We start from the raw sequence: 26323 nt of genomic DNA on the forward strand, positions 1-26323 counted from the left end.
GGTATCGTTCCTGTGTTGAAGATTCATGTAGAAAGAATTTGGTAGGGATGGCGTTAGATGGGTGATGAGCTGTCCCTGTTTTTCTCCAGATATAGCGCTTTGCATTCAGGCCAAAGAGTTACATTTTTGTCTCATCAGACACAGAATATTTTGCCTTTTGCGGCAAGTTTTTCATGTGCCTTTTTGCAAAGTCCATACGTGCTGTCATGTACCTTTTTCTCAGGAGTGGGTTCCAAATGGCCATTCTCCCATAAAGCCCAGATTGGGGAAGTGCTGCAGAGACTGTTGTCCTTCTGGCATGTTCTTCTATCTCAGCCAAGGAACTCTGTAGTTTTGTCCAAGTGGTCATTGGGTTCTTGGTCACCTCCCTGACCAAGGTGCTTCTTATCCGGTTGCTCAGTTTAGTCGGACAACCAGCTCTAGGCAGAATCTAGGTAGTTCCATATTTTTTTTCAATTTCCCAATGATGGAGACCACTGCTCTTGGAAACTTTCAACACTCTAGAAATTGTTTTATACCCTTCCCCAAATATGTCTAATCACAATTCCATTACGGAAATCTACAGACAGTTCCTTGGACTTCATGGTATACAGTAGTTTCAGCTCTGACATACACTTTTTACTGTAGGACCTTATATAGACAGGGGTTTCTTTCTAAATCATGTCCAAAATATTGAATTTGCCCCGGATGGACTCTAATCATTTTTGTAGTGACATCTCAAAGATGATCAAAGGAAATTGGATGCACCTGAGCTCAATTTGGAGTGACATAGCAAAGGTTTGGAATACTTATGTAAATAAGATAGTTCGGTATTTCATTTTCAAATCTTTTCTAAAACATGTTTTCACGTTGTCATTATGGGGTATTGTGTGAAGACAAGTGAGATTTGTTTTAAAATATTTCATCCATTTTGAATTTAGGATGTAACAACTAAATGTGGAATAAGTATGAATACATTCTGAAGGCACTATTTTCCCTAGGCCTATGATAATGTAACTGAAACCCGCCCATTATGTGTCACAGCAAGCCAATCTCGTGGCCTATAGCAGTCAAAACTCCGGCTCCAGCTCATAGATCGAGAAAAGCCGACTAAACTAGTTCTGAAGGACAAGGTTGACATAAGTTTACCTACCAGCATCTCGTGTTTTTTTTTTTTTATATATTGGACGGATCGGAATTTACCGTTACAACTTGAAAGTCCAGTCCGAGAGCGGGAAATGACACAGGAGCTTGCAAAGTAAGTACACGGTCCAGTTGTCTTTGGTGTAGGCTATATGTGCACTTGTAGGCATACACAGGTCCGCAATAACGCGCTGCAGCTTTTAGATGACAAAGGATACATTTTATATTTAATTATCACAGTTATTAGGGGATTGCTGAACTTCCTTGACTTTCCATGTCGCCTAGTTTTAAGAATGGTAGTTTTAGTTGGCAAACTGTCTAAGGAAACCTATTCAATTAATTAGTGTCACCTATATGATTGTGCATTGAATTTCTCAGGCAGACTATGTGTGCTACACACACAGACACGCTGGCACACAATTAAAATGTGCAATGTTTTTACAAAAGTAATGTCTTTTTGTATATAAACAAAACAATGGAAGTAATTTGTAATGACAGTCAGCGCGATGAAGACCGGTCTTGCTGGTAGAGCAGGATCAGAGATCTGGCTACTTAGATGGCTTGACGTTAGATGGCTGCATTCCCACGGGATGCCCGCGGGACATGCGGGTCCGGACAGAGATCACTGCGGCGCGGTCGGCATTTTTCATGCTGCGGTTGGCATTAACGCTTATATTTCCTCCTGTTCACTCTATGGGACTTGTTCTATCTGTGTACATTGAAGAGGTTAGGACTATTATTGGGCATAATAACAGAGATGCAGAGTGTTCCTCCGTGTTATACCCTCTGGTATAGATAGAATGATCTGAAAGATCTATCAAACATTTTTTACTCACAACAACTACTATAACCCACATCCCTTACACGTATATTTCGTTCGGGTTTGAATAGACTGGGAGTCAATATTTGTTCACTTATCTCCTTAGCTACCAGTTTACATTATTACAATTAGCAGGGTTCGAACTTAATGTTGGATGCCCTACTGTGCAGAAAGAGGGGAGTTCTGAATCGGAACTTAATGTCGGACTGTCTCACTGTGCAGAAAGAGAGGTGTTCTGGTGTTCCAGAATGAGGCGTCATACAGCGGTGGTCGGCGGCAGGCGCTCACGGAGGATGACGAGGACTGGAGGGCCTTCCTAGGGAACCCCCTGACCGCTGCCTCAAAGGCCATGATGCACATCAACGGAGATGAGGACAGTGCCAATGCTCTCCTCTACAACTACTATAAGGTACCTCATATATACTTACTACTACATACAGTTGAAGTCAGAAGTTTACATACACTTAGGTTGGAGTCATTAAAACTCGTTTTTCAATCACACCACACATTTCTTGTTAACAAACTATAGTTTTGTCAAGTTGGTTAGGACATCTACTTTGTGCATAACACAAGTAATTTTTCTAACAATTGTTTATAGACAGATTATTTCCCTTATAATTCACTGTATCACAATTCCAGTGTGTCAGAAGTTTACATACACTAAGTTGACTGTGCCTTTAAACAGCTTGGAAAATTTCAGAAAATTATGTCATGGCTTTAGAAGCTTCTGATAGGCTAATTGACATAATTTGAGTCAATTGGAGGTGTACCTGTGGATGTATTTCAAGGCCTACCTTCAAAGTCAGTGCCTCTTTGCTTGACATCATGGGAAAATCAAAAGAAATCAGCCAAGATCTCAGAAAAAGAATTGTAGACCTCCACAAGTCTGGGTCATCCATAGGGAGCAATTTCCAAACGCCTGAAGGTACCACATTCATCTGTACAAACAATAGTACGCAAGTATAAACACCATGGGACCACGTAGCCGTCATACCACTCAGGAAGGAGACGTGTTCTGTCTCCTAGAGATGAACGTACTGCGAAAAGTGCAAATCAATCCCAGAACAACAGCAAAGGACCTTGTGAAGATGCTGGAGGAAACGGGTACAAACGTATCTATATCCACAGTAAAACGAGTCCTATATCGACATAACCTGAAAGGCCGCTCAGCAAGTAAGAAGCCACTGCTCATGGGGACAAAGATCGTACTTTTTGGAGAAATGTCCTCTGGTCTGATGAAACAAAAATAGAACTGTTTGGCCATAATGATCATTGTTATGTTTGGAGGAAATAGGGGGAGGCTTGCAAGCCGAAGAATACCATCCCAACCGTGTAGCACAGGGGTTGCAGCATCATGTTGTGGGGGTGCTTTGCTGCAGGAGGGACTGGTGCACTTCACAGAATAGCTGGCATTATGTGGAAGGAAAATTATGTGGATATATTGAAGCAACATCTCAAGACATCAGTCAGGAAGTTAAAGCTTGGTCGCAAATGGGTCTTCCAAATGGACAATGACCCCAAGCATACTTCCAAAGTTGTGGCAAAATGGCTTAAGGACAACAAAGTCAAGGTATTGGAGTGGCCATCACAAAGCCCTGACCTCAATCATATAGACAATTTGTTGGCAGAACTGAAAAAGTGTGTGCGAGCAAGGAGGCCTACAAACCTGACTCAGTTACACCAGCTCTGTCAGGAGGAATGGGCCAAAATTCACCCAACTTATTGTGGGAAGCTTGTGGCTGGCTACCCGAAACGTTTGACCCAGGTTAAACAATGTAAAGGCAATGCTACCAAATACTAATTGAGTGTATGTAAACTTCTGACCCACTGGGAATGTGATGAAATAAATAAAAGCTGAAATAAATCATTCTCTACTATTATCCTGACATTTCAAATTATTAAAATAAAGTGGTGATCCTAACTGACCTAAAACAGGGAATTTTTACTTTAAATGTCAGGAATTGTGAAAAACGAAGTTTAAATGTATTTGGCTAAGGTGTATGTAAACTTCCGACTTCAACTGTACATACTATACTACTACATAGCTACTATACTACTACTACTACATAGCTACTACTATACTACTACTACAACATACCTACTACTACTACATAGCTACTACTACTACATAGCTACTATACTACTACATAGCTACTACTATACTACGACTACATAGCTACTACTATACCTACTACTACTACATCATACCTACTACTACCACATAGCTACTACAACTACATACCTACTACTACTACATAACTACTATACTACTACATAGCTACTATACTACTACATAGCTACTATACTACTACTACTACTACATAGCTACTATACTATAAAGATATTTTAAGTACCGCCACAAATTTATATAGGTGTGACAATGTATTATACTACTTTTCTAGGTGCCACAAGACAAGCGAACGACTGGACAGCCCAAAACAGAAGTTATTGTGGGCGATGCTGATCCAAACAAAATGTAATGAATCTCCTTAGTTATTATGTTTTTATTCAGTTTTGACTTGGCATAGTTTACTTTTTATTTATGGTAAATTGAGAAAAAGTGTGTTGAAGTAAAGAAAGCTGTGTTCTGAGATGACCTTTACTCTGATCATCTCCTTCTCAGGAACTTTGTGGTGCCACTCCAAGATTCTCCCCTGGCCATGACAACTCTGAGGACCGTCCATCGCAACACCGCGGCCCAGGGCAGCAGCCAACCCAGCCGGGGGGACAAAACCCAGGCTCTCTACCCAGCCTCAAACTCCATAGTCTGCATCTCCACCACCTCCAGCCCTCCCCCTTACTCCCTCAGCCCAGAGGGGACCCAGGCCCTGCACTCTTTCCCCGTTTGCACCCCCCCTGGTCCCCACAGTTCCCAGTCGGATGGCATGGCCTTCAGTCGCCAGCTCAACCTCAGCCAGTACAGCCCCAGAGCCCAGAGCCTCACTCCTGACTCCACCTACGCAAAGTCCTACAAGGACAGCTCCAATGAGGTAGGTTCTCATACTTTTACTACAGAACCAGATAGAACGAGAGCATAATTTTACACTGAGCAGCACGAACCCCTCATGGAGCTGTGCTACTTACACCCAGGCTTCATTGAAAGTAAAAGTAGCAAACCTGTGAGACAGCCTATTCACTTAGCTACTGTAATTTCCGGACTATAAGCCGCAACTTTTTCCTCACGCTTTGAACCTCGCGGCTTAAACAATGACGCGGCTAATATATGGATTTTTCCCGCTTTCAATTTTTTTTCTCCAAAAAAACACATTCTGTGACGTGCTCAGTTTTTTGGCGGCATGAAGCTTTCATTAGACCAATGAAATTGCCGAACGGGTTAAGGTCAAACAACTTTTTTGTTTACTGTTTAGATTAAATCGAGCGCTCTCAAACTTCCCATCATTCTGATTACGGTAGTCATTTTGTCACCCTCATCATGGCAAAGACACGGAGAAATGCATATGATGCAGCTTTCAAGTTGAAGGCGATTGATCTGGCTGTTGGAAAAGGAAATAGAGCTGCTGCACGGGAGCTTGGTCTTAATGAGTCGATGATAAGATGTTGGAAACAGCAGCGTGAGGAATTGACTCAGTGCAAAAAGACAACTAAAGCTTACTGCTAATTTTAAAAAAAATGTTACAAGCCGTGTTTCGTTAAAGCCTATTTATTTTTGTTACAAGCCGTGTTTCGTTAAAGCCTGTGTGAAGTTAATTTGTTTCAATGTACCGGTAGGCACCTGCGGCTTATAGACATGTGCGGCTTATTTATGTTCAAAATAAAATAAAAAATTAAATTCAGTGGGTGCGGCTTATATTCAGGTGCGCTCAATAGTCCAGAAATTATGGTATATGGAGCCAATGAGGCATCATCCATATTTCCATTGATCTACGGGTTGTAGTGTAATATGCAGTGGTGTAAAAAATACTTTGAAGTACTACTTAAGTTGTTTTTTTGGGGGTATCTGTACTTTACTTTACTATTTATATTTTTTACTACTTTTAATTTTACTTCACTACATTCCTAAAGAAAGGGGGGGGGGGGATAGTGCACTATAAAGGGAATAGGGTGCCATTTGGGACGTTACCTATTTTCATGGTACTGATGTTCCCCTGGATTGTGTTGTTGTGACCCACAGGTCTTCCCTCTCTCTGAGGAGGTTCAGCTACGTATGACCTCCATCCCTCCCGGTGGATACCCTTACTACAGCTCCACAGCAAGGTAACGTTCTCAGTCAAAATGGGATAGGGACAGTCACTCAGTGTGTTTTTTTTTTATTGTCAGGGTATATTGAACCAGCAGAAACTATCTCTAATCAAACCTTATCTTAAGTCTAACCTTAATACAAAGCTGCAATATGTCACTTTTTGGGTGACCCGACCAAATTCACATAGACATGTGAGTTATAGACCTGTCACTAATTGAAAGCAAGTCTAAGAAGTGGTAGATCTGTTCTATATGGGCTATTTCTATGCTTCCCCTTAAGTTTTTTGCATCTTTTATGTTTGGTTTTGTACACCAGCTTCAAACAGCTGAAAATACAATATTTTTGTTTTTTGAAAATACATTTCACAGCGGTTTAGATGGTACAATGATGGTCTACACCAGGGCTCTACAACCCTGTTACTGGAGAACTACCCTCCTGTTGGTTTTCGATCCAACCCCAGTTGTAACTAACCTGATTCAGTTTATCAACCAGCTAATTATTAGAATCAGTTGTGCTAGATTAGGGTTGGAGCGAAAACCTACAGGATGGTAGCACTCCAGGAACAGGGTTGAGAGCCCTGCTCTACACTATGCATTGCTTGTTTTGTCACAAACTGAAATTAGGCGAACTAACCAGAAAAGGCTAGTGCGATTTCTGCATATTGCACCTTTAAGTTTTCATTCTGCCAATCAAATATTCACTTTAAAAAATGCTTCCATAGTAACCAGCTGAGATATTAGGATATAGGGTAAAGCGGATACTTAGTCAGTTGCGCAACTGAATGCATTAAACCAAAATGTGTCTTCTGCATTTAACCCAGCCCTTCTGAATCAGGGGGGTCTGCCTTAATCTACGTCCACGTCAAGGGCAGAATGGCAGATATTTCCATCTTGCCGGCTTGTAGATTCGAACCAGCGACCTTTCGTTACTGGCCCAACGAATATTCTCTCCCCCCCTCTCTCTCTCTCTCTCTCTCTCAGTCAACACTTTGAGTACATGCTGGAGGCTCCCCATTCCCTCTGGACCAAGAGCAGCAGTGGCCAGATGAGCTACCTGAACAAGGCCCAGTTCTACCCCATCACCTTGAGAGAACTAGGGGGCACCCCGCTCCCACCTCATCTCAGTGAAGAAGTCAGGGTATGAGCTTCTCTAATCTATCTCTTTTATTTGTTTTCTTATCTTCTAGTCTCTCTCTGTCCCTCTCTTTGTCCCCGTCTCTCTGTGTCCCCGTCTCTCTGTGTCCCCTATTCTATCTACTGTGTCTCTAGGTTTGCCAGATGTGTTTTGGGAAGGCCTTACTTGACTTAAGGCCATTGACGAATTTCCTCACTCGGTTCGGGTGAAGTTTGTCCAGGTTTCACCAGTTGAGGCTGCTCTCAGTCATCTCTGACTGACTACCAAGTGTTTCTGGGTCGACCCCTCTTTCTTGTCCTCTGGGTACAGTTTTTGGAATAGAGTATAAGTATTTCGCTGTAAATGTTGTGTTTTAGGTGTTGGTGGTGTGTGTTTGTGTTTTAGGTGTTGGTGGTGTGTGTTTGTGTTTTAGGTGTTGGTGGTGTGTGTTTGTGTTTTAGGTGTTGGTGGTGTGTGTTTGTGTTTTAGGTGTTGGTGGTGTGTGTTTGTGTTTGTGTTTTAGGTGTTGGTGGTGTGTGTTTGTGTTTTAGGTGTTGGTGGTGTGTGTTTGTGTTTTAGGTGTTGGTGGTGTGTGTTTGTGTTTTAGGTGTTGGTGGTGTGTGTTTGTGTTTTAGGTGTTGGTGGTGTGTGTTTGTGTTTTAGGTGTTGGTGGTGTGTGTTTGTGTTTTAGGTGTTGGTGGTGTGTGTTTGTGTTTTAGGTGTTGGTGGTGTGTGTTTGTGTTTTAGGTGTTGGTGGTGTGTGTTTGTGTTTTAGGTGTTGGTGGTGTGTGTTTGTGTTTTAGGTGTTGGTGGTGTGTGTTTGTGTTTTAGGTGTTGGTGGTGTGTGTTTGTGTTTTAGGTGTTGGTGGTGTGTGTTTGTAATGTAGAACTGACTGTATATTTCAGAGTGTGGTGATGCTTGTGTTTGGAGAGGAGAAGCTCACAGAGGATCAGCTCAAATACTGGAAGTACTGGCACAGCAGACAGCACACAGCCAAGCAGCGGTGCATTGATATTGGTGAGGGGTCACACACACACACACACACACACACACACACACACACACACACACACACACACACACACACACACACACACACACACACACACACACACACACACACACACACACACACACACACACACACACACACACACATGTCCTCAAAATCAGTATGTAAACATTCATTGTTAGTGTGTAAACAGTACTGTTGTCTTCCCTGTTTGTTCATCCCAGCTGACTATAAAGAGCGATTCAATACGATCGCCAATATTGAGGAGATCGCCTACAATGCCATCTCTTTCACATGGGACACGAAGGACGAGCCACGGGTAAGAAATGCCAATATCATGTCATTATAGTGGCAGCAGAAATCTTTGAGTGAAGATTTTGGGCTCTGGGGGTGAAGTTTCCCCTAGGTACAGATCTAGGATCAGCTTCCTCTCCCCTCCCCCAATCTTAACCTTAACCAATAGTGGGGGAAATTCTGAACTGACCCAAGATCAGCGTCTATGGGCAACTTTACCGTACCAGATTTGAGATAGATTTCTGACAATGTTTTGTAAAACAAAACAAATGTAGTTACAAACAGTCACCAGCTGGGGGAAACATACACAACTAAATCAATCATACACAATACTTTGTCTGAAACTACCCAGGACCACACTTTGTCCTGGCAAAAATCGGTGATGTCAGGGATCTTCAGGTCGGAGCTCTAACATGATGTCCGAGTTTCCAACTCGTAATTCCGATTTGGATTCTGATTTAGATGACCTCCGAGTTCATTCGACATTTTCTGTTTATTATGACTCTATTTGTTGTGTATTGTTATGGCATTATTGGTGCTTTTATGCAATGCTTTTCATGTGTTGCATATGAGCCTCATGCCATAGAACATTTTCTGTCTAACGTAAATTGGATGGACAATAAAGTTTTTTGAATTTAAATCCTCATGTGCCTTTATCGCTGCCCCCTCAGGTGTTTGTGTCTGTGAACTGTCTAAGTACAGACTTCTCCCCTCAGAAGGGAGTGAGGGGCCTTCCTCTCAACCTTCAGATTGACACCTACAGCTTTGGGAGCCATGGTCACAAGCTAGTACACAGAGCCTACTGCATGATTAAGGTGTTCTGTGACAAAGGTGCCGAGAGGAAGATCCGAGATGAGGAAAGGAAGAAGCCTTGCAGGAAGGGAAAGAGACAGGAGACAACCGCAGCCTGTGAGTACATCACCTGAAACAACCAATCGATTAATCAATCAGTTCATCAATCACCCCCCCCCCAAAAAAAATATCAGCGTGCCAGTGTGCTTCACAAAAGCCTCTCCACAACTAACCCCGAAAAATGAAGCCAGGGCAACAGTATCAAGGCAAAACACCATATGTAGAAAAAAATAAACTTGAGAGGAACTACATTTTGTCAGCTGGTGGTTGTCAAGCAAATAACTGTCGTCTCACGGTAATTGACCGTTAATTAACATAAACACATTTAGCATCTCCTGGCTTCCACGCATAGCCTACAAGCCACTGATGCAGACCTTTGGAACGTCTACATTAGAAAAAGTCTAATGGTCCCATGTGGCTCAGTTGGTAGAGCATGGTGTTTGCAATGCCAGGGTTGTGGGTTCAATTCCCACGGGGGACCAGTACAGAGAAAAAATGTATGAAATGTATACATTCACTACTGTAAGTTGCTCTGGATAAGAGTGTCTGCTAAATGACTAAAATGTAATAAATCCATGTAATAAAGCTGACACCTTCACAATATATCCAGTATTTATTTTAGACAGGTCTAAAGAATCATTATATGAAGAAAATGCAGTCTATTTCAGAAGAACAGAATAGCATACTCTGAGTTGTACTTATGTTAGGTCATGATCTGGCTGTGCCATATGGCTGTGGGCTACACTAGTTCATTTAGCAGACAAGATTTGCTTATAATTCCGTGGTATTATTTTATAGTATGAAGAATACAATTGAACAAAGCTGAATAAAATAGAAAGGATATTTTCTCCAAACTATTTGAGGGAGTGCGCACATGCGGCTATTCTGTGTTGAGCGTTAACAAATAAATAGGTACTCCTATATGCTTCATTTAGAGTTATTAATATAACTTTAGTTGTTCTACAAACGTTGAGCTATATGTTTTGATTTTTAGTACATTGTAACCCTGCATGATGCGACTCTAATGATGATTTGAGTCCTGCTACAGTCACTCATTCAATGTTTGACAAGCACTTGATAATGCCTCTACAGCCACAGCCACAAAGTCAGATTCCACAGCCACAAAGTCAAAATTGGATACAGAAATTAGCTTAATTTAAGGTTAGGCATAAGGTTGGCAGTGTGGTTAGGGTTAGATTTAAAATTGAATTTTAAGAAGATACATTTGAGAAATGGGCGGGGTCTATGACTTGGCTATAGAAGCTAGTGACGACCCTCTACCTCCCCCTGCTGTCCTGCCACAGATGTGGAAGACCCTCTGCAGCTGAAGCATGTGGCCATAACATCGTTCAAAGCCATGAGTGACATGGACTCCCAGCCAGTTCTCTTCATCCCAGAGGTCCACTTCCCCAGCACCCAGCACCACCATGTAAGTCCAGCGATACCTATGTTTAGGGTTGCAGAACTCTAGTAACTTTCCCAAAGTTCCCAGGTTTTTTAGAAATACCAGTTGGACGGTTCCTGGAATCAAGAGGGAATGAGCAGGGAGGGAATCCTCCGACTGAGATTTCTGGAAAAACTTGGGAACTTTAGGAAAGAAACTGGATTGCAACCATGTTTCACTGCAGCATATCACCAAACTGACAGTCTCTAGGTACCATTTGTTTTTGGCCATTGCTAGGACCGAACTACATTTTCCAGGATATAACAAATAGACACCTGGTTGCATCAGTGGAGGCTTCTCAGAGGAGGAAGGGGAGGACCATCCTCCTCAGTGAATTTCATAAAAATAGTAAATCATTAAAAAAGTTATCCTAGCTAAAACTATACTAAATATATTCACGTCACCAAATAATTGATTAAAACACACTGTTTTCCAATGAAGGTCTACAGTAGCCTCAACAGCACTCTGTGGGGTAGCACCATGGTGTAGCCAAAGGGCAGCTAGCTTCCGTCCTCCTCTGGGTACATTGACTTCAATACAAAACCTAGGAGACTCATGGTTCTCACCCCCTTCCATAGACTTACACAGTAATTATGACAACTTCCGGAGGATGTCCTCCAACCTATCAGCTCTTGCAGCATGAACTGACATGTTGTCCACCCATTCAAAGGATCAGAGAATTAATCTAGTACTGAAATCATAACCTACAGCTAGCTAGCAGTGCATAACATGTGGTGAGTAGTTGACTCAAAGAGAGAAAAAAAATTGTTGAATAGTTTTGAACAATTCATTTCTTCCTAAATTAAGGAGAAGCAAGAGAAATAGAGAGAGATGCAGCTAGCTAGTTTAGCCTACTCAAACAATAGGCTCAAACAAAGTGATGCTATGTTAGCTAGCTGGCTATGTCTATCCAACACATCACTGGAACTCTTCCAAGTCAAGGTAAGCTTTTGGTTTTACTAATTTATTGTCATCGGGTCCGGCGGTGTAACTGCTTACTGACTGTACAATGTAACGTTACTGCATGATTGTAGCGGGTTTACTAACGTGTTAGTTCTATTAGCTATGCTGACTATGACGTTAATTTAGCTAATATGGTGACAACGATGTAGGCTGTGTGTAGCGGTTTGGCTTGGAAATGTTTTTTTCACCTGGTCACATACAGCTGATGTGTTGTGCATTGAAGTCCACAAGCGAAGGGAAGAGGTGAAAGGAGGAGAGCACATAGATGTGAGAAGGAATACAACGTGGCTGCTATGAAACTGAACTGTGTTTAAATGTTATCAGGGGTGTATTCATTCTGCCAGATTCTGTTGAAAAACGTTTTCTTTAAATAGAAGCAAACGGAACAAAACAGGGATAAACATACCTGAATTTGTCCAATTGAAACTCTCGTTTGCAACTGTTGGACTAATGATTACACCCTATATCAGCTAGATGCAGGCAAGAGTGTGCAAGGTGGTATTGAATGTCACTGTCTGTCCATGTGTCACTGTCTGTCACATCAAATTTGTCTCTCGACCTGTGTGCACCTACGTTGTAAACTTTCATTCATAGGCTAGGTTGTAGCAACCTCATGATGGGTATAAGGAAAATTTGAGTATCATGTAGTAGCCTAAACCTATCGCTGTTACATTTAACTGGGCGAATGGAATATGAATGACAATCATCCAATATGCTGTAATAGATATAAGGCCATGCTCATGAAAACAAAATCGTCGTCCCTCATCTGAAATGGCACTGACCGCCACTGGGTTGCATGCATGGGAACCCATCATAATACTGCTGATTCATTTTCATACAGTGCTTAGTTGAAATGTTATCATATTTTTTCGCGCTGTTATTCCGTTTTTTTTTCTTGAACTCTGCATTGTTGGAAATGGACCCATAAGTAAGCATTTCCCTATTAATCTGTTAGTTGTTTACGAAGCATTTGACAAATAACATTTTATTTTATTTTAAACGCGTGTGAGGTACATTTTAAATACATAAGAGAAAATGTCAGATTTTTAAAAATGTTTCAGACAAACGTTGAGACATGAACACAAAGAAACATCACCACTAAGTGAGGTGCTATAGGGATGCTAGTGCTACACAGACTGCAGAGTTTCAGTGTACTGTAGTTTGCTTGGGACAATAGCAACTGAATAAATAGCCCACTCAACTGATTTCATTTTTCTCTTCATCCTTTATCAGGCAAGCCTATCAAATGACGGTGAGGATAGGTGAGTAAAATTGTTATATTATATACTTTCTGTAATATTTAGTGAAATATGCTATAAGTGCCTAAAAATGTAAACAATTTGATACCCATAATAAGTGATTCATTCACTCAATGTGCATTTTTCATAGTCTTCTATACTCATTATAGTAAAAAGTAATCTTCTTAATGACTAAAATGTAAATAGTCATATGTGTTGTGTTTGTCTGGTTGCAGCTTGGGGCAGAAGAGACTACTCCACTATGATGAGGACTTTGAGTTGGCTCCTCACAAGAAAGCAAGGCGGGACGGACCAGAGAAAGGTACATTATATTGAGATACGTTTGCCGACAGTGTGTATTCAAGGGAAATAAATACAGTTTAGAGACAGTAAAGAGAAGGCATAATACAGAGATAAAGAGAATTATAGAGCAAGAGAGAGAGAAATGCTCTCTGGCTGGCTGCACTGTAGTTGTGGTTGTTGCTCTGGCTGCTGTTGCTCAGGCTGCTCCCACGCAGTTCAGCTGACTGAATGCATGTAAACACAGGCCACGTGGCTTCCAAAGCCCTGCCCTCCCCTCCCCTTAGATGCAGAAAGCACAACACACACGGTTTCTTTTCAGAGTGGAATATGATCATGACATGTAGTCCAAACGGGATTGGTTTTCCCACTCACGTGTTTGTGGTGGCTGTTCTCAGAATGATTAGGGGTTGTTTGCCGTTTAGCGTGGTCTGTCTCAGACTAGTCTATTTCTGACCAGGCTCACTACCAATTCCCAAGACGCCAGCGTGAAAAGAGTAAAGAGCAACTACAGTCAGTCACTGGCCCAGCCTTTTCTCAGTTTATGAGGTTGTAAAGTGGTGGAATTGCCCTTTAACGGGTCCAGGGGTGTGTCCGAAATGGCCTCCTGTCCTGAATTCTGGTCAAAAGTAGTGCACTGTATAGGGAATAGAGCACTATTTCAGACACAGTCCATCTTAACTGAGTTTTACTATGTTTATGATATCGGATGAGGGTGGCAGTTGTTTCAGCGTGAATACACACTAAAACCATGGAAACGTCACCTAGCAGGATATTAGGGCAATACTGTAGTACATCATAACTCAGTGACTTGACTGAGAGAGAAACTCACACAGTAGGTCAATGTGTGAAACGGTCTCACACCCCATGTCTAAAAAAACACCTTTGTGTGGATTCCTCCCTCTTTTGGTTTCTCAGGTACCACCGTCTATGGCACCTCTCCCTCACACTGTGGGGATGGGTGTGGTAGTGTATGACTGGGTTGGTGTGGTAGTGTATGACTGGGTTGGTGTGGTAGTATTTGACTGGGTTGGTGTGGTAGTATTTGACTGGGTTGGTGTGGTAGTATTTGACTGGGTTGGTGTGGTAGTGTATGACTGGGTTGGTGTGGTAGTATGACTGGGTTGGTGTGGTAGTATGACTGGGTTGGTGTGGTAGTATGACTGGGTTGGTGTGGTAGTATTTGACTGGGTTGGTGTGGTAGTATTTGACTGGGTTGGTGTGGTAGTATTTGACTGGGTTGGTGTGGTAGTGTATGACTGGGTTGGTGTGGTAGTATGACTGGATTGGTGTGGTAGTATGACTGGGTTGGTGTGGTAGTATTTGACTGGGTTGGTGTGGTAGTATTTGACTGGGTTGGTGTGGTAGTATTTGACTGGGTTGGTGTGGTAGTGTATGACTGGGTTGGTGTGGTAGTATTTGACTGGGTTGGTGTGGTAGTATTTGACTGGGTTGGTGTGGTAGTATTTGACTGGGTTGGTGTGGTAGTATCTGACTGGGTTGGTGTGGTAGTATCTGACTGGGTTGGTGTGGTAGTATCTGACTGGGTTGATGTGGTAGTATTTGACTGGGTTGGTGTGGTAGTATTTGACTGGGTTGGTGTGGTAGTATTTGACTGGGTTGATGTGGTAGTATCTGACTGGGTTGATGTGGTAGTATCTGACTGGGTTGGTGTGGTAGTATCTGACTGGGTTGGTGTGGTAGTATTTGACTGGGTTGGTGTGGTAGTATTTGACTGGGTTGGTGTGGTAGTGTATGACTGGGTTGGTGTGGTAGTATGACTGGATTGGTGTGGTAGTATGACTGGGTTGGTGTGGTAGTATTTGACTGGGTTGGTGTGGTAGTATTTGACTGGGTTGGTGTGGTAGTATTTGACTGGGTTGGTGTGGTAGTGTATGACTGGGTTGGTGTGGTAGTATTTGACTGGGTTGGTGTGGTAGTATTTGACTGGGTTGTTGTGGTAGTATTTGACTGGGTTGGTGTGGTAGTATCTGACTGGGTTGGTGTGGTAGTATCTGACTGGGTTGGTGTGGTAGTATCTGACTGGGTTGATGTGGTAGTATCTGACTGGGTTGGTGTGGTAGTATTTGACTGGGTTGGTGTGGTAGTATTTGACTGGGTTGGTGTGGTAGTATTTGACTGGGTTGGTGTGGTATTATCTGACTAAAGGCTTCTGCATGCTTTGGTAGGCACCTAGTCGAACTCGGCTAGGCGAACCGAACGATTGTCCTCACATATACCCTTAAAAGACCTTCGCTTAAACAATTATGAGACGCCGTATTCAGTATACACTTCCTCAAAATAGTCTGAATTAATCTAAGATAAATCAAGAAATCTGTCGTACATTTTTACGTTTTTGCCGAGGAGATCTTAGTCGCCCAATTTTACATTAACTACAATGAACAAAAATATAAAATGCAACATGCAATAATTTCTAAGATTTTACTGATTTACAGTTCATATAAGTACATCAGTCATTAGGCCCTAATATAGGGGTTTCACACGACTGGGAATACAGATACCTCAACAACAAAAAAGTAGGGGTGTGGATCAGAAAACCAGCCAGTATCTGGTGTGACCACCATTTGCCTCATGCAGCGCGACATCTCCTTTGCATATAGTTGATCAGGCTGTTTATTTGAGCCTGTGGAATGTTGTCCCAGTCCTCTTCAATGACTGTGCGAAGTTTCTGGATATTGGCGGGAGCTGGAACACGCTGTCATACACGTGATCCAGATCATCCCAAACATGCTCAATGGGTGACATGTCTGGTGAGTATGCAGGCCATGGAAGAACTGGGACATTTTCAGCTTCCAGGAATTGCTTACAGATCCTTGTGATATGGGGTTATGGATTATCATGCTGAAACATGAGGTGATGGCGGCGGATGAATGGCACGACAATGGGCCTCAGGATCTCAGTATCTTTGTGCATTCAAATTGCCATCGAAAAAATTCAATTGTGTTTGTTGTCTGTAGTTTATGCCTGCCCATACCATAACCCCACTGCCACCATGGGGCACTCTGTTCACAACGTTGACATCAGCAAACCGCTCGCCCACACGACGCCCACAGGTCTTCCATCCACACTTCTCCAGCGTGCCAGTGGCCATCAAAGGTGAACATTTGCCCACTGAAGTCAGTTACAACACCCAACTGCAGTCAGGTCAAGACCCTGATGAGGACGACAAGTATGCAGATGAGCTTCCCTGAGACGGTTTCTGACAGTTTGTGCAGAAATTCTTTGGTTGTGCAAACCCACAGTTTCATCATCTGTCCGGGTGGCTGGTATCAGACGATCCCGCAGGTGAAGAAGCCAGATGTGGAGGTCCTGGGCTGGTGTGGTTACACATTGTCTTCGGTTGTGAGGCCGGATGGACGTACTGCCAAATTCTCTAAAACGACATTGGTAGAGCTTATGGTAGAGAAATTATCATTCAATTATCTGGCAACAGCTCTGGTGGACATTACTAAACTCAGCATGCCATTTGCACGCTCCCTTAACTTGAGACATTTGTGGCATTGTGTTGTGTGACACAACTGCACATTTTAGAGTGGCCTTTTATTGTCCCCAGCAAAGGGTGCAGCTACAGTTGAAATCGGAAGTTTACATACACCTTAACCAAATACATTTAAACTCAGTTTCTCACAATTCCCTACATTTAATCCAAGTAAAAAATCCCTGTCTTAGGTCAGTTAGGATCACCACTTTATTTTAAGAATGTGAAATGTCAGAATAATAGTAGAGAGAATGATTTATTTCAGCTTTTATTTCTTTCATCACATTCCCAGTGGGTCAGAAGTTTACATACACTCAACTAGTATTTGGTAGCATTGCCTTTAAATTGTTTAACTTGGGTCAAACGTTTCGGGTAGCCTTCCACAAGCTTCCTACAATAAGTTGGGTGAATTTTAGCCCATTCCTCCTGACAGAGCTGGTGTAACTGAGTTAGGTTTGTAGGCCTCCTTGCTCGCACACGCTTACTCAGTTCTGCCCACAAATATTCTATAGGATTGAGGTCAGGGCTTTGTGTTGGCCACTCCAATACCTTGACTTTGTTGTCCTTAAGCCATTTTGCCACAACTTTGGAAGTATGCTTGGGGTCATTGTCCATTTGGAAGACCCATTTGCGACCAAGCTTTAACTTCCTGACTGATGTCTTGAGATGTTGCTTCAATATATCCACATAATTTTCCTACCTCATGATGCTTTGTGAAGTGCACCAGTCCCTTCTGCAGCAAAGCAACCCCACAACATGATGCTGCCACCCCCGTGCGTCACGGTTGGGATGGTGTTCTTCGGCTTGCAAGCGTCCCCCTTTTTCCTCCAAACATAACGATGGTCATTATGGCCAAACAGTTCTATTTTTGTATCATCGGACAAGAGGACATTTCTCCAAAAAGTATGATCTTTGACCCCATGTGCAGTTGCAAAATGTAGTCTGGCTTTTTTTATGGTGGTTTTGGAGCAGTGGCTTCTTCTTTGCTGAGCGGCCTTTCAGGTTTTGTCGATATAGGACTCGTTTTACTGTGGATATAGATACTTTTGTACCGATTTCCTCCAGCATCTTCACAAGGTCCTTTTCTGTTGTTCTGGGATTGATTTGCACTTTTCGCACCAAAGTACGTTCATCTCTAGGAGACAGAACACGTCTTCTTCCTGAGCGGTATGACGGCTGCGTGGTCCCATGGTGTTTATACTTGCGTACTATTGTTTGTACAGATGAACGTGGTACCTTCAGGCATTTGGAAATTGCTCCCAAGGATGAACCAGACTTGTGGAAGTCTTGGCTGATTTCTTTTGATTTTCCCATGATGTCAAGCAAAGAGGCACTGAGTTTGAAGGTAGGCCTTGGAATACATCCACAGGTACACTTCCAATTGACTCAAATGATGTCACTTAGCCTAACAGAAGCTTCTAAAGCCATGACATCATTTTCTGGAATTTTCCAAGCTGTTTAATGGCACAGTCAACTTAGTGTATGTAAACTTCTGACCCACTGGAATTGTGATACAGTGAATTATAAGTGAAATAATCTGTCTGTAAACAATTGTTGGAAAAATGACTTGTGTCATGCACAAAGTAGATGTCCTAACCGACTTGCCAAAACTATAGTTTGTTAACAAGAAATTTGTGGAATGGTTGAAAAACTAGTTTTAATAACTCCAACCTAAGTGTATGTAAACTTCCGACTTCAACTGTATGTAATGATCATGCCGTTTAATCAGCTTCTTGATATTCATGTGGACATCTTAACTCTCCCCTAAACTGTGGGGGTTGGTCACGGTATCTCTGTGCATTCAAATTTCCATTGATAAAATGCAATCGTGTTGTCTGTTCGTAGTTTATGTCTGCCCATACCATAACCCCGCCGCCACCATGGGGCACTCTGTTCACAAGGTTGACATCAGCAAACTGCTCGTGAACACGACGCCATACACGTGGTCTTTGGTTATGAGGCCGGTTTGACGTACCGCCAAATTCTCTAAAACAAGGTTGGAGGCGGCTTATGGTAGAGAAATTAACATTTAATTCTCTGGCAATAGCTCTGGTGGACATTCCGTCAGTCAGTATGCCAGTTGCACGCTCTCTCAAAACTTGAGACATCTGTGGCATTGTGTTGTGTGACACAACTGCACATTTTAGAGTGACCTTTTATTGTCCCCAGCACAAGGTGCACCTACGTAATGATCATGCCGTTTAATGAGCTTCTTGATATGCATGCGGACATCTTAACTCTCCCCTAAACTGTGGGGGTTGGTGTGGTATCTGACTACCTCTCCTCTACACTGTGGGGGTTGGTGTGGTATCTGACTACCTCTCCTCTAAACTGTGGGGGTTGGTGTGGTATCTGACTACCTCTACTCTACACGGTGGGGGTTGGTGTGGTATCTGACTACCTCTACACTGTGGTGGTTGGTGTGGTATCTGACTACCTCTCCTCTACACTGTGGTGGTTGGTGTGGTATCTGACTACCTCTCCTCTACACTGTGGGGGTTGGTGTGGTATCTGACTACCTCTCCTCTACACTGTGGGGGTTTGTGTTGTATCTGACTACCTCTCCTCTAAACTGTGGGGGTTGGTGTGGTATCTGACTCCCTCTCCTCTACACTGTGGGGGTTGGTGTGGTATCTGACTACCTCTCCTCTACACGGTGGGGGTTGGTGTGGTATCTGACTACCTCTCCTCTACACTGTGGGGGTTGGTGTGGTATCTGACTACCTCTCCTCTACACTGTGGGGGTTGGTGTGGTATCTGACTACCTCTCCTCTAAACTGTGGGGGTTGGTGTGGTATCTGACTACCTCTCCTCTACACTGTGGGGGTTGGTGTGGTATCTGACTACCTCTCCTCTAAACTGTGGGGGTTGGTGTGGTATCTGACTACCTCTCCTCTAAACTGTGGGGGTTGGTGTGGTATCTGACTACCTCTCCTCTACACTGTGGGGGTTGGTGTGGTATCTGACTACCTCTCCTCTAAACTGTGGGGGTTGGTGTGGTATCTGACTACCTCTCCTCTACACGGTGGGGGTTGGTGTGGTATCTGACTATCTCTCCTCTACACTGTGGGGGTTGGTGTGGTATCTGACTACCTCTCCTCTACACTGTGGGGGTTGGTGTGGTATCTGACTACCTCTCCTCTAAACTGTGGGGGTTGATGTGGTATATGACTACCTCTCCTCTAAACTGTGGGGGTTGGTGTGGTATCTGACTACCTCTCCTCTACACTGTGGGGGTTGGTGTGGTATCTGACTTCCTCTCCTCTACACTGTGGGGGTTGGTGTGGTATCTGACTACCTCTCCTCTACACTGTGGGGGTTGGTGTGGTATCTGACTACCTCTCCTCTAAACTGTGGGGGTTTGTGTGGTATCTGACTACCTCTCCTCTAAACTGTGGGGGTTGGTGTGGTATCTGACTACCTCTACACTGTGGTGGTTGGTGTGGTATCTGACTACCTCTCCTCTACACTGTGGGGGTTGGTGTGGTATCTGACTACCTCTCCTCTACACTGTGGGGGTTGGTGTGGTATCTGACTACCTCTCCTCTACACTGTGGGGGTTTGTGTTGTATCTGACTACCTCTCCTCTAAACTGTGGGGGTTGGTGTGGTATCTGACTCCCTCTCCTCTACACGGTGGGGGTTGGTGTGGTATCTGACTACCTCTCCTCTACACGGTGGGGGTTGGTGTGGTATCTGACTACCTCTCCTCTACACTGTGGGGGTTGGTGTGGTATCTGACTACCTCTCCTCTACACTGTGGGGGTTGGTGTGGTATCTGACTACCTCTCCTCTAAACTGTGGGGGTTGGTGTGGTATCTGACTACCTCTCCTCTACACTGTGGGGGTTGGTGTGGTATCTGACTACCTCTCCTCCAAACTGTGGGGGTTGGTGTGGTATCTGACTACCTCTCCTCTAAACTGTGGGGGTGGGTGTGGTATCTGACTACCTCTCCTCTACACTGTGGGGGTTGGTGTGGTATCTGACTACCTCTCCTCTAAACTGTGGGGGTTGGTGTGGTATCTGACTACCTCTCCTCTACACGGTGGGGGTTGGTGTGGTATCTGACTACCTCTCCTCTACACTGTGGGGGTTGGTGTGGTATCTGACTACCTCTCCTCTACACTGTGGGGGTTGGTGTGGTATCTGACTACCTCTCCTCTAAACTGTGGGGGTTGGTGTGGTATATGACTACCTCTCCTCTAAACTGTGGGGGTTGGTGTGGTATCTGACTACCTCTCCTCTACACTGTGGGGGTTGTTGTGGTATCTGACTTCCTCTCCTCTACACTGTGGGGGTTGGTGTGGTATCTGACTACCTCTCCTCTACACTGTGGGGGTTGGTGTGGTATCTGACTACCTCTCCTCTAAACTGTGGGGGTTGGTGTGGTATCTGACTACCTCTCCTCTAAACTGTGGGGGTTGGTGTGGTATCTGACTACATTTCCTCTAAACTGTGGGGGTTGGTGTGGTATCTGACTACCTCTTCTCTACACTGTGGGGGTTGGTGTGGTATCTGACTACCTCTCCTCTACACGGTGGGGGTTGGTGTGATATCTGACTACCTCTCCTCTACACGGTGGGGGTTGGTGTGGTATCTGACTACCTCTCCTCTACACTGTGGGGGTTGGTGTGGTATCTGACTACCTCTCCTCTACACTGTGGGGGTTGGTGTGGTATCTGACTACCTCTTCTCTACACTGTGGGGGTTGGTGTGGTATCTGACTACCTCTCCTCTACACGGTGGGGGTTGGTGTGGTATCTGACTACCTCTCCTCTACACTGTGGGGGTTGGTGTGGTATCTGACTACCTCTCCTCTACACTGTGGGGGTTGGTGTGGTATCTGACTACCTCTCCTCTACACTGTGGGGGTTGGTGTGGTATATTTTGGTGCGGTATCTGATAGTTTGTTTCCTCGCACTACATTCCTCTAGTGCTGCTTTATGTCCGTAAGGAGGCAGAGGAGGTGTTTGATGCTCTGATGCTGAAGACGCCCACTCTGGCAGGACTACTGGAGGCTGTGAGTACATTTGTTGTGTTCTATTTTGCTCAAAATGTATTTTTTGATGCTTAAGTCGGGATAACATTTTCAACAGGCAAAGTTCAATAATAGCTAAGCAGATATAGCTGTGTGTGTAAAATGCACCCTCGGCCCTGGTCAAAAGTAGTGCACTATAAGGGGAATTGGGTGTAATTTGGGACACAGACCCAGTGTCACAGGAAGAGGGATTTGTTTCCTGTTTGTGTCCGTCAGGAAGTAGTCCCTCGTCAGAGAATGCACACAGACATCCACAGTGACATTCAATGGAATGTATTGTATTGTCTAAGGCCTGTTTGCAACCAGTTCACATAGGGGGTTTCCCATTTTTTTCCATCACATCACTAGGTAACCGATAAATACGAGCTGCCGCTTGAAAAAATGGGGAAAGTCTACAAGAGGTGCAAAAAAGGGTAAGACTGGTATCACTGCTTATGATCTAGGTCACTGGGATTCAAGTGTTCATCTCAAATTGCACCCTATTTCCTATGTAGTGCAAAAAAGCCCTATGGGCCCTGGTCAAAAGTAATGCACTATGGAAAAGGGTGCCATTTGGGACGCATTCCAAAGTAAATAATCTGTAACTTGTTTATAGAGTAAACAACACTCTGAAGATAAGTAAATCAACTCTCCTGTCCTGTAGGATCTTAGTCCATATGGACGACAACATCATCAAGCATTATTCCAACGAGGATGCCTTCCAGATCAACATGGAAGAGGTGGGGGGGGAAATGCTGCTGACACTGACTGAGATCTGAGCGCGGACAAGGGAGGTATTCATCAGGGCACAAAACCTTTTGCAACGGAAAATGAAAATGAGCATTTCTTATTTGGTCCTTTTTCTACCTAGTGAATATGAACACAACCCTGGCCAGGGGGAGTGGAGTCTGTTGTCATGGGCCTCCGGGGGGAGACCCTTGGAGGTGGAACACATGTTGACCCCGGCAGCTGAGGAGGGACACAACCGTTGGATTAGTCACCTGTTTACACAACTGTATCAGACGTCTACAAGGAAAACAAGATATTTTCATGAGTTCTGCCTTTCTGCTGCGCCAGTGTCTATGAGGCCATTTCTGGTGTGGTTGGTTGCACAAAATGGCTACCATGCTCGCTGGCAAGAAAAATACATTTAAGTATTTTCACATAAAATGTGACTGATTGATTGCTTCACAAGCAGATGATGGGAGTCACACTGTACGACTGGGGCTTTTTGGCAGTCACTGTAGCTATGATACAAGATGAAACTATGATGAGGACCATTTGGAAACAATATTGTGTAACGACCAATGATATTTTCCTACTTTTTAGATGTTTTTTTCATGTGTAGTTTTTGATCAACTACTTTTTGCTATATATACAGACAAGACAGCAGCGATGACTTCAGAATGCCAGTTAACGTATGAAAGTATTATGTATTATTTTGAAGTACAGTACCAGTCAAAGGTTTGGACACACCTACTCATTCTAGGGTTTTTCTTTATTTATACTATTTTCTACATTGTGAAATAATAGTGAAGACATCAAAACTATGAAATAACACATGGAATCATGTAGTAACCAATAAAGTGTTAAACAAATTAAAATATATTTTAGATTCTTCAAAGTAGCCACCCTTTGCCTTGATGACAGCTTTGCTCACTCTTGGCATTCTCTCAACCAGCTTCATGAGGTAGTCACCTGGAATGCATTTCATTTAACAGGTGTGCCTTGTTAAAAGTTCATTTGTGGAATTTCTTTCCTTCTTAATGCGTTTGAGCCAATCAGTTGTGTTGTGGCAAGGTAGGGCTGGTATACAGAAGATAGCCCTATTTGGTAAAAGACCAACTTCATATTATGGCAAGAACAGCTCAAATAAGCAAAGAGAAATGACAGTACATCATTACTTTAAGACATGAAGTAAAATGTCAAGAAGTTTCTTCAAGTGCAGTCGCAAAAACCATCAAGCGCTATGATGAAACTTGCTCTCATGAGGACCGCCACAGGAAAGGAAGACACAGAGTTACCTCTGCTGCAGAGGATAAGCTCATTAGAGTTACCAGCCTCAGAAATTGCAGCCCAAATGTTTCACAGAGTTCAAGTAACAGACACATCTCAACATCAACTGTTTAGAGGAGACTGCGTGAATCAGACCTTCATGGTCAAATTGCTGCAAAGAAACCACTACTAAAGGACAACAATAAGAAGAAGAGACTTGCTTGGGCCAAGAAACACGAGCAATGGACATTAGACCGGTGGAAATCTGGCCTTTGGTCTGATGAGATCAAATTTGAGATTTTTGGTTCCATTTGCCGTGTCTTTGTGAGACGCAGAGTAGGTGAACGGATGATCTCCGCATGTGTGGTTCCCACAGTGAAGGAGGAGGAGGTGTGATGGTGTGGGGGTGCTTTGCTGGTGACACTGTCTGTGATTTACTTAGAATTCAAGGCACACTTAACCAGCATGGCTACCACAGCATTCTGCAGCGATTCGCCATCCCATCTGGTTTGCGCTTAGTGGGACTATCATTTGTTTTTCAACAGGACAATCACCCAAAACACACCTCCAGGCTTTGTAAGGCCTATTTGACCAAGAAGGAGAGTTATGGAGTGCTGAATCAGATGACCTGGCCTGCACAATCACCTGACCTCAACCCAATTGAAATGGTTTGGGATGAGTTGGACCGCAGAGTGAAGGAAAAGCAGCGAACAAGTGCTCAACATATGTGGGAACTCCTTCAAGACTGTTGGAAAAGCTACTTTGGAGAATCTAAAATATAAAACATATTTTGACTTGTTTAACACTTTTTTGGTTACTACATGATTCCATATGTGTTATTTCATAGTTTTTATGTCTTCACTATTATTCTACAATGTAGAAAATAGTACAAATAAAGAAAATCCCTTGAATGAGTAGGTGTGTCCAAACTTTTGACTGATACTTGTATATTTCAAAGATATGTAAAACATGATGCGGTGACTGGCTATTTCTGTCAGTACTTTAATATTTATTAACTCTTTATGTGATGATTTTATTTTTTGTAAGTTTAAATCATGAAAAAAGGGATATGAATTAAATAATCTAGCTATGTATTTACATTTACATATTTAACATTTTGTGCCATTTTGTGTGTGTCTGAATGTAGATTTATAGGCGGCAACACCATGTTTTGAGATGACAGAATGTGAATATTTCTTTGCAAAAGGAAATGAAGGTTGGGGTCAGAAAGTGTGTGTTAATGTTTCAATTTGGAGTCAGTCCTGTCAGCAGATGCTTACCCACAGTGGTTATTAAATTTGTTAAAAGTCATTCTTCAGACTAAGCATTTATTTGGACATTCTGTGTTTTGTAGGAGAACCGAGCTGCATCAATGAGGCATGAAGCAGAGTTTGTGCAGATTTGGTGATTAGGGCTCTGGTCAAAAGTAGTACACTATATAAGGAACAGAACCACATCAGAGTGTAGTCCTCTAGATTGAGAAAGTAAAATAAAATCTGCCTGAGAACTCTTTCTCACAGCTCTTTTAGTCCTGAACATCATGCAGTCCGGCTTTTAAAGACACTTAGGCACCTACACACTCAAGATGTACAACTGATGTACAATTTCTGGCACGTTTGTGATACAACAGAGATTTTCGAAAAATAATGAGACGGTGAAATGGTTGTGTGATAATTTTTGTGATTACAAACTATTGTGTCACAAAAATATCCATTAAATTTATCACATTCACAACCATTGTGAAATATGTTGTACAGCTACAGTTGAAGTCGGAAGTTTACATACACTTAGGTTGGAGTCATTAAAACTCATTTTCAACCACTCCACAAATTTCTTGTTAACAAACTATAGTTTTGGCAAGTCGGTTAGGACATCTACTTTGTGCATGACACAAGTAATTTTTACAACTATTGTTTACAGACAGATTATTTCACTTATAATTCACTGTATCACAATTCCAGTGGGTCAGAAGTTTACATACACTAACTTGACTGTGCCTTTAAACAGCTTGGACAATTCCAGAAAATTATGTCATGGCTTTAGAAGCTTCTGATAGGCTAATTGACTTCATTTGAGTCAATTGGATGTGTAGCCTACCTTCAAACTCAGTGCCTCTTTGCTTGACATCATGGGAAAATCAAAAGAAATCAGCCAAGACCTCAGAAAAAAAATTGTAGACCTTCACAAGTCTGGGTCATCCTTGGGAGCAATTTCCAAACGCCTGAAGGTACCACGTTCATCTGTACAAACAATGGTACGCAAGTATAAACACCATGGGACCACGCAGCTGTCATACCGCTCAGGAAGGAGACGCATTCTGTCTCCTAGAGATGAACGTACTTTGGTGCGAGAAGTGCAAATCAATCCCAGAACAACAGCAAAGGACCTTGTGAAGATGCTGGAGGAAATCGGTACAAAAGTATCTATATCCACAGTAAAAGGAGTCCTAATA

The 26323-nt window shown here is 43.0% G+C and overlaps 1 protein-coding gene across 2 annotated transcripts; it reads left to right on the forward strand.

Moving 5' to 3' along the window:
* The first annotated feature begins 1032 nt into the window (after window positions 1-1032).
* On the forward strand, window positions 1033-25182 carry LOC106571251 (grainyhead-like protein 1 homolog). Of its 2 annotated transcripts, none has more exons than XM_014144065.3 (15): window positions 1033-1237; window positions 2165-2351; window positions 4345-4418; window positions 4566-4932; window positions 6075-6157; window positions 7124-7280; window positions 8163-8274; window positions 8494-8588; window positions 9235-9472; window positions 10720-10844; window positions 13056-13084; window positions 13297-13382; window positions 21794-21879; window positions 22246-22310; window positions 22541-25182. In XM_014144065.3, the coding sequence occupies exons 1-15, from the start codon at window positions 1218-1220 to the stop codon at window positions 22653-22655; spliced, it is 1839 nt and encodes a 612-aa protein (XP_013999540.3). In that variant the 5' UTR covers window positions 1033-1217; the 3' UTR covers window positions 22656-25182. The 2 variants fall into 2 exon arrangements, with proteins under 2 accessions (XP_013999540.3, XP_013999541.3); XM_014144066.3 differs by lacking the exon at window positions 1033-1237 and adding an exon at window positions 1552-1848.
* Window positions 25183-26323: the final 1141 nt, after the last annotated feature.

This window comes from Salmo salar, chromosome 15 (genome assembly GCF_965601325.2).
Source record: "Salmo salar chromosome 15, fSalSal1, whole genome shotgun sequence".
NCBI classification, from domain to species: domain Eukaryota; kingdom Metazoa; phylum Chordata; class Actinopteri; order Salmoniformes; family Salmonidae; genus Salmo; species Salmo salar.

Bases quoted from the DNA above. Each gene is read 5' to 3' on its own strand.
- LOC106571251 (XM_014144065.3), top strand. From the start codon at position 1,218: ATGACACAGGAGCTTGCAAA. The intron at 7,281-8,162 runs GTATGAGCTTCT...TGTATATTTCAG, and splicing joins ATCTCAGTGAAGAAGTCAGG to AGTGTGGTGATGCTTGTGTT. The intron at 13,085-13,296 runs GTGAGTAAAATT...GTCTGGTTGCAG, and splicing joins TCAAATGACGGTGAGGATAG to CTTGGGGCAGAAGAGACTAC.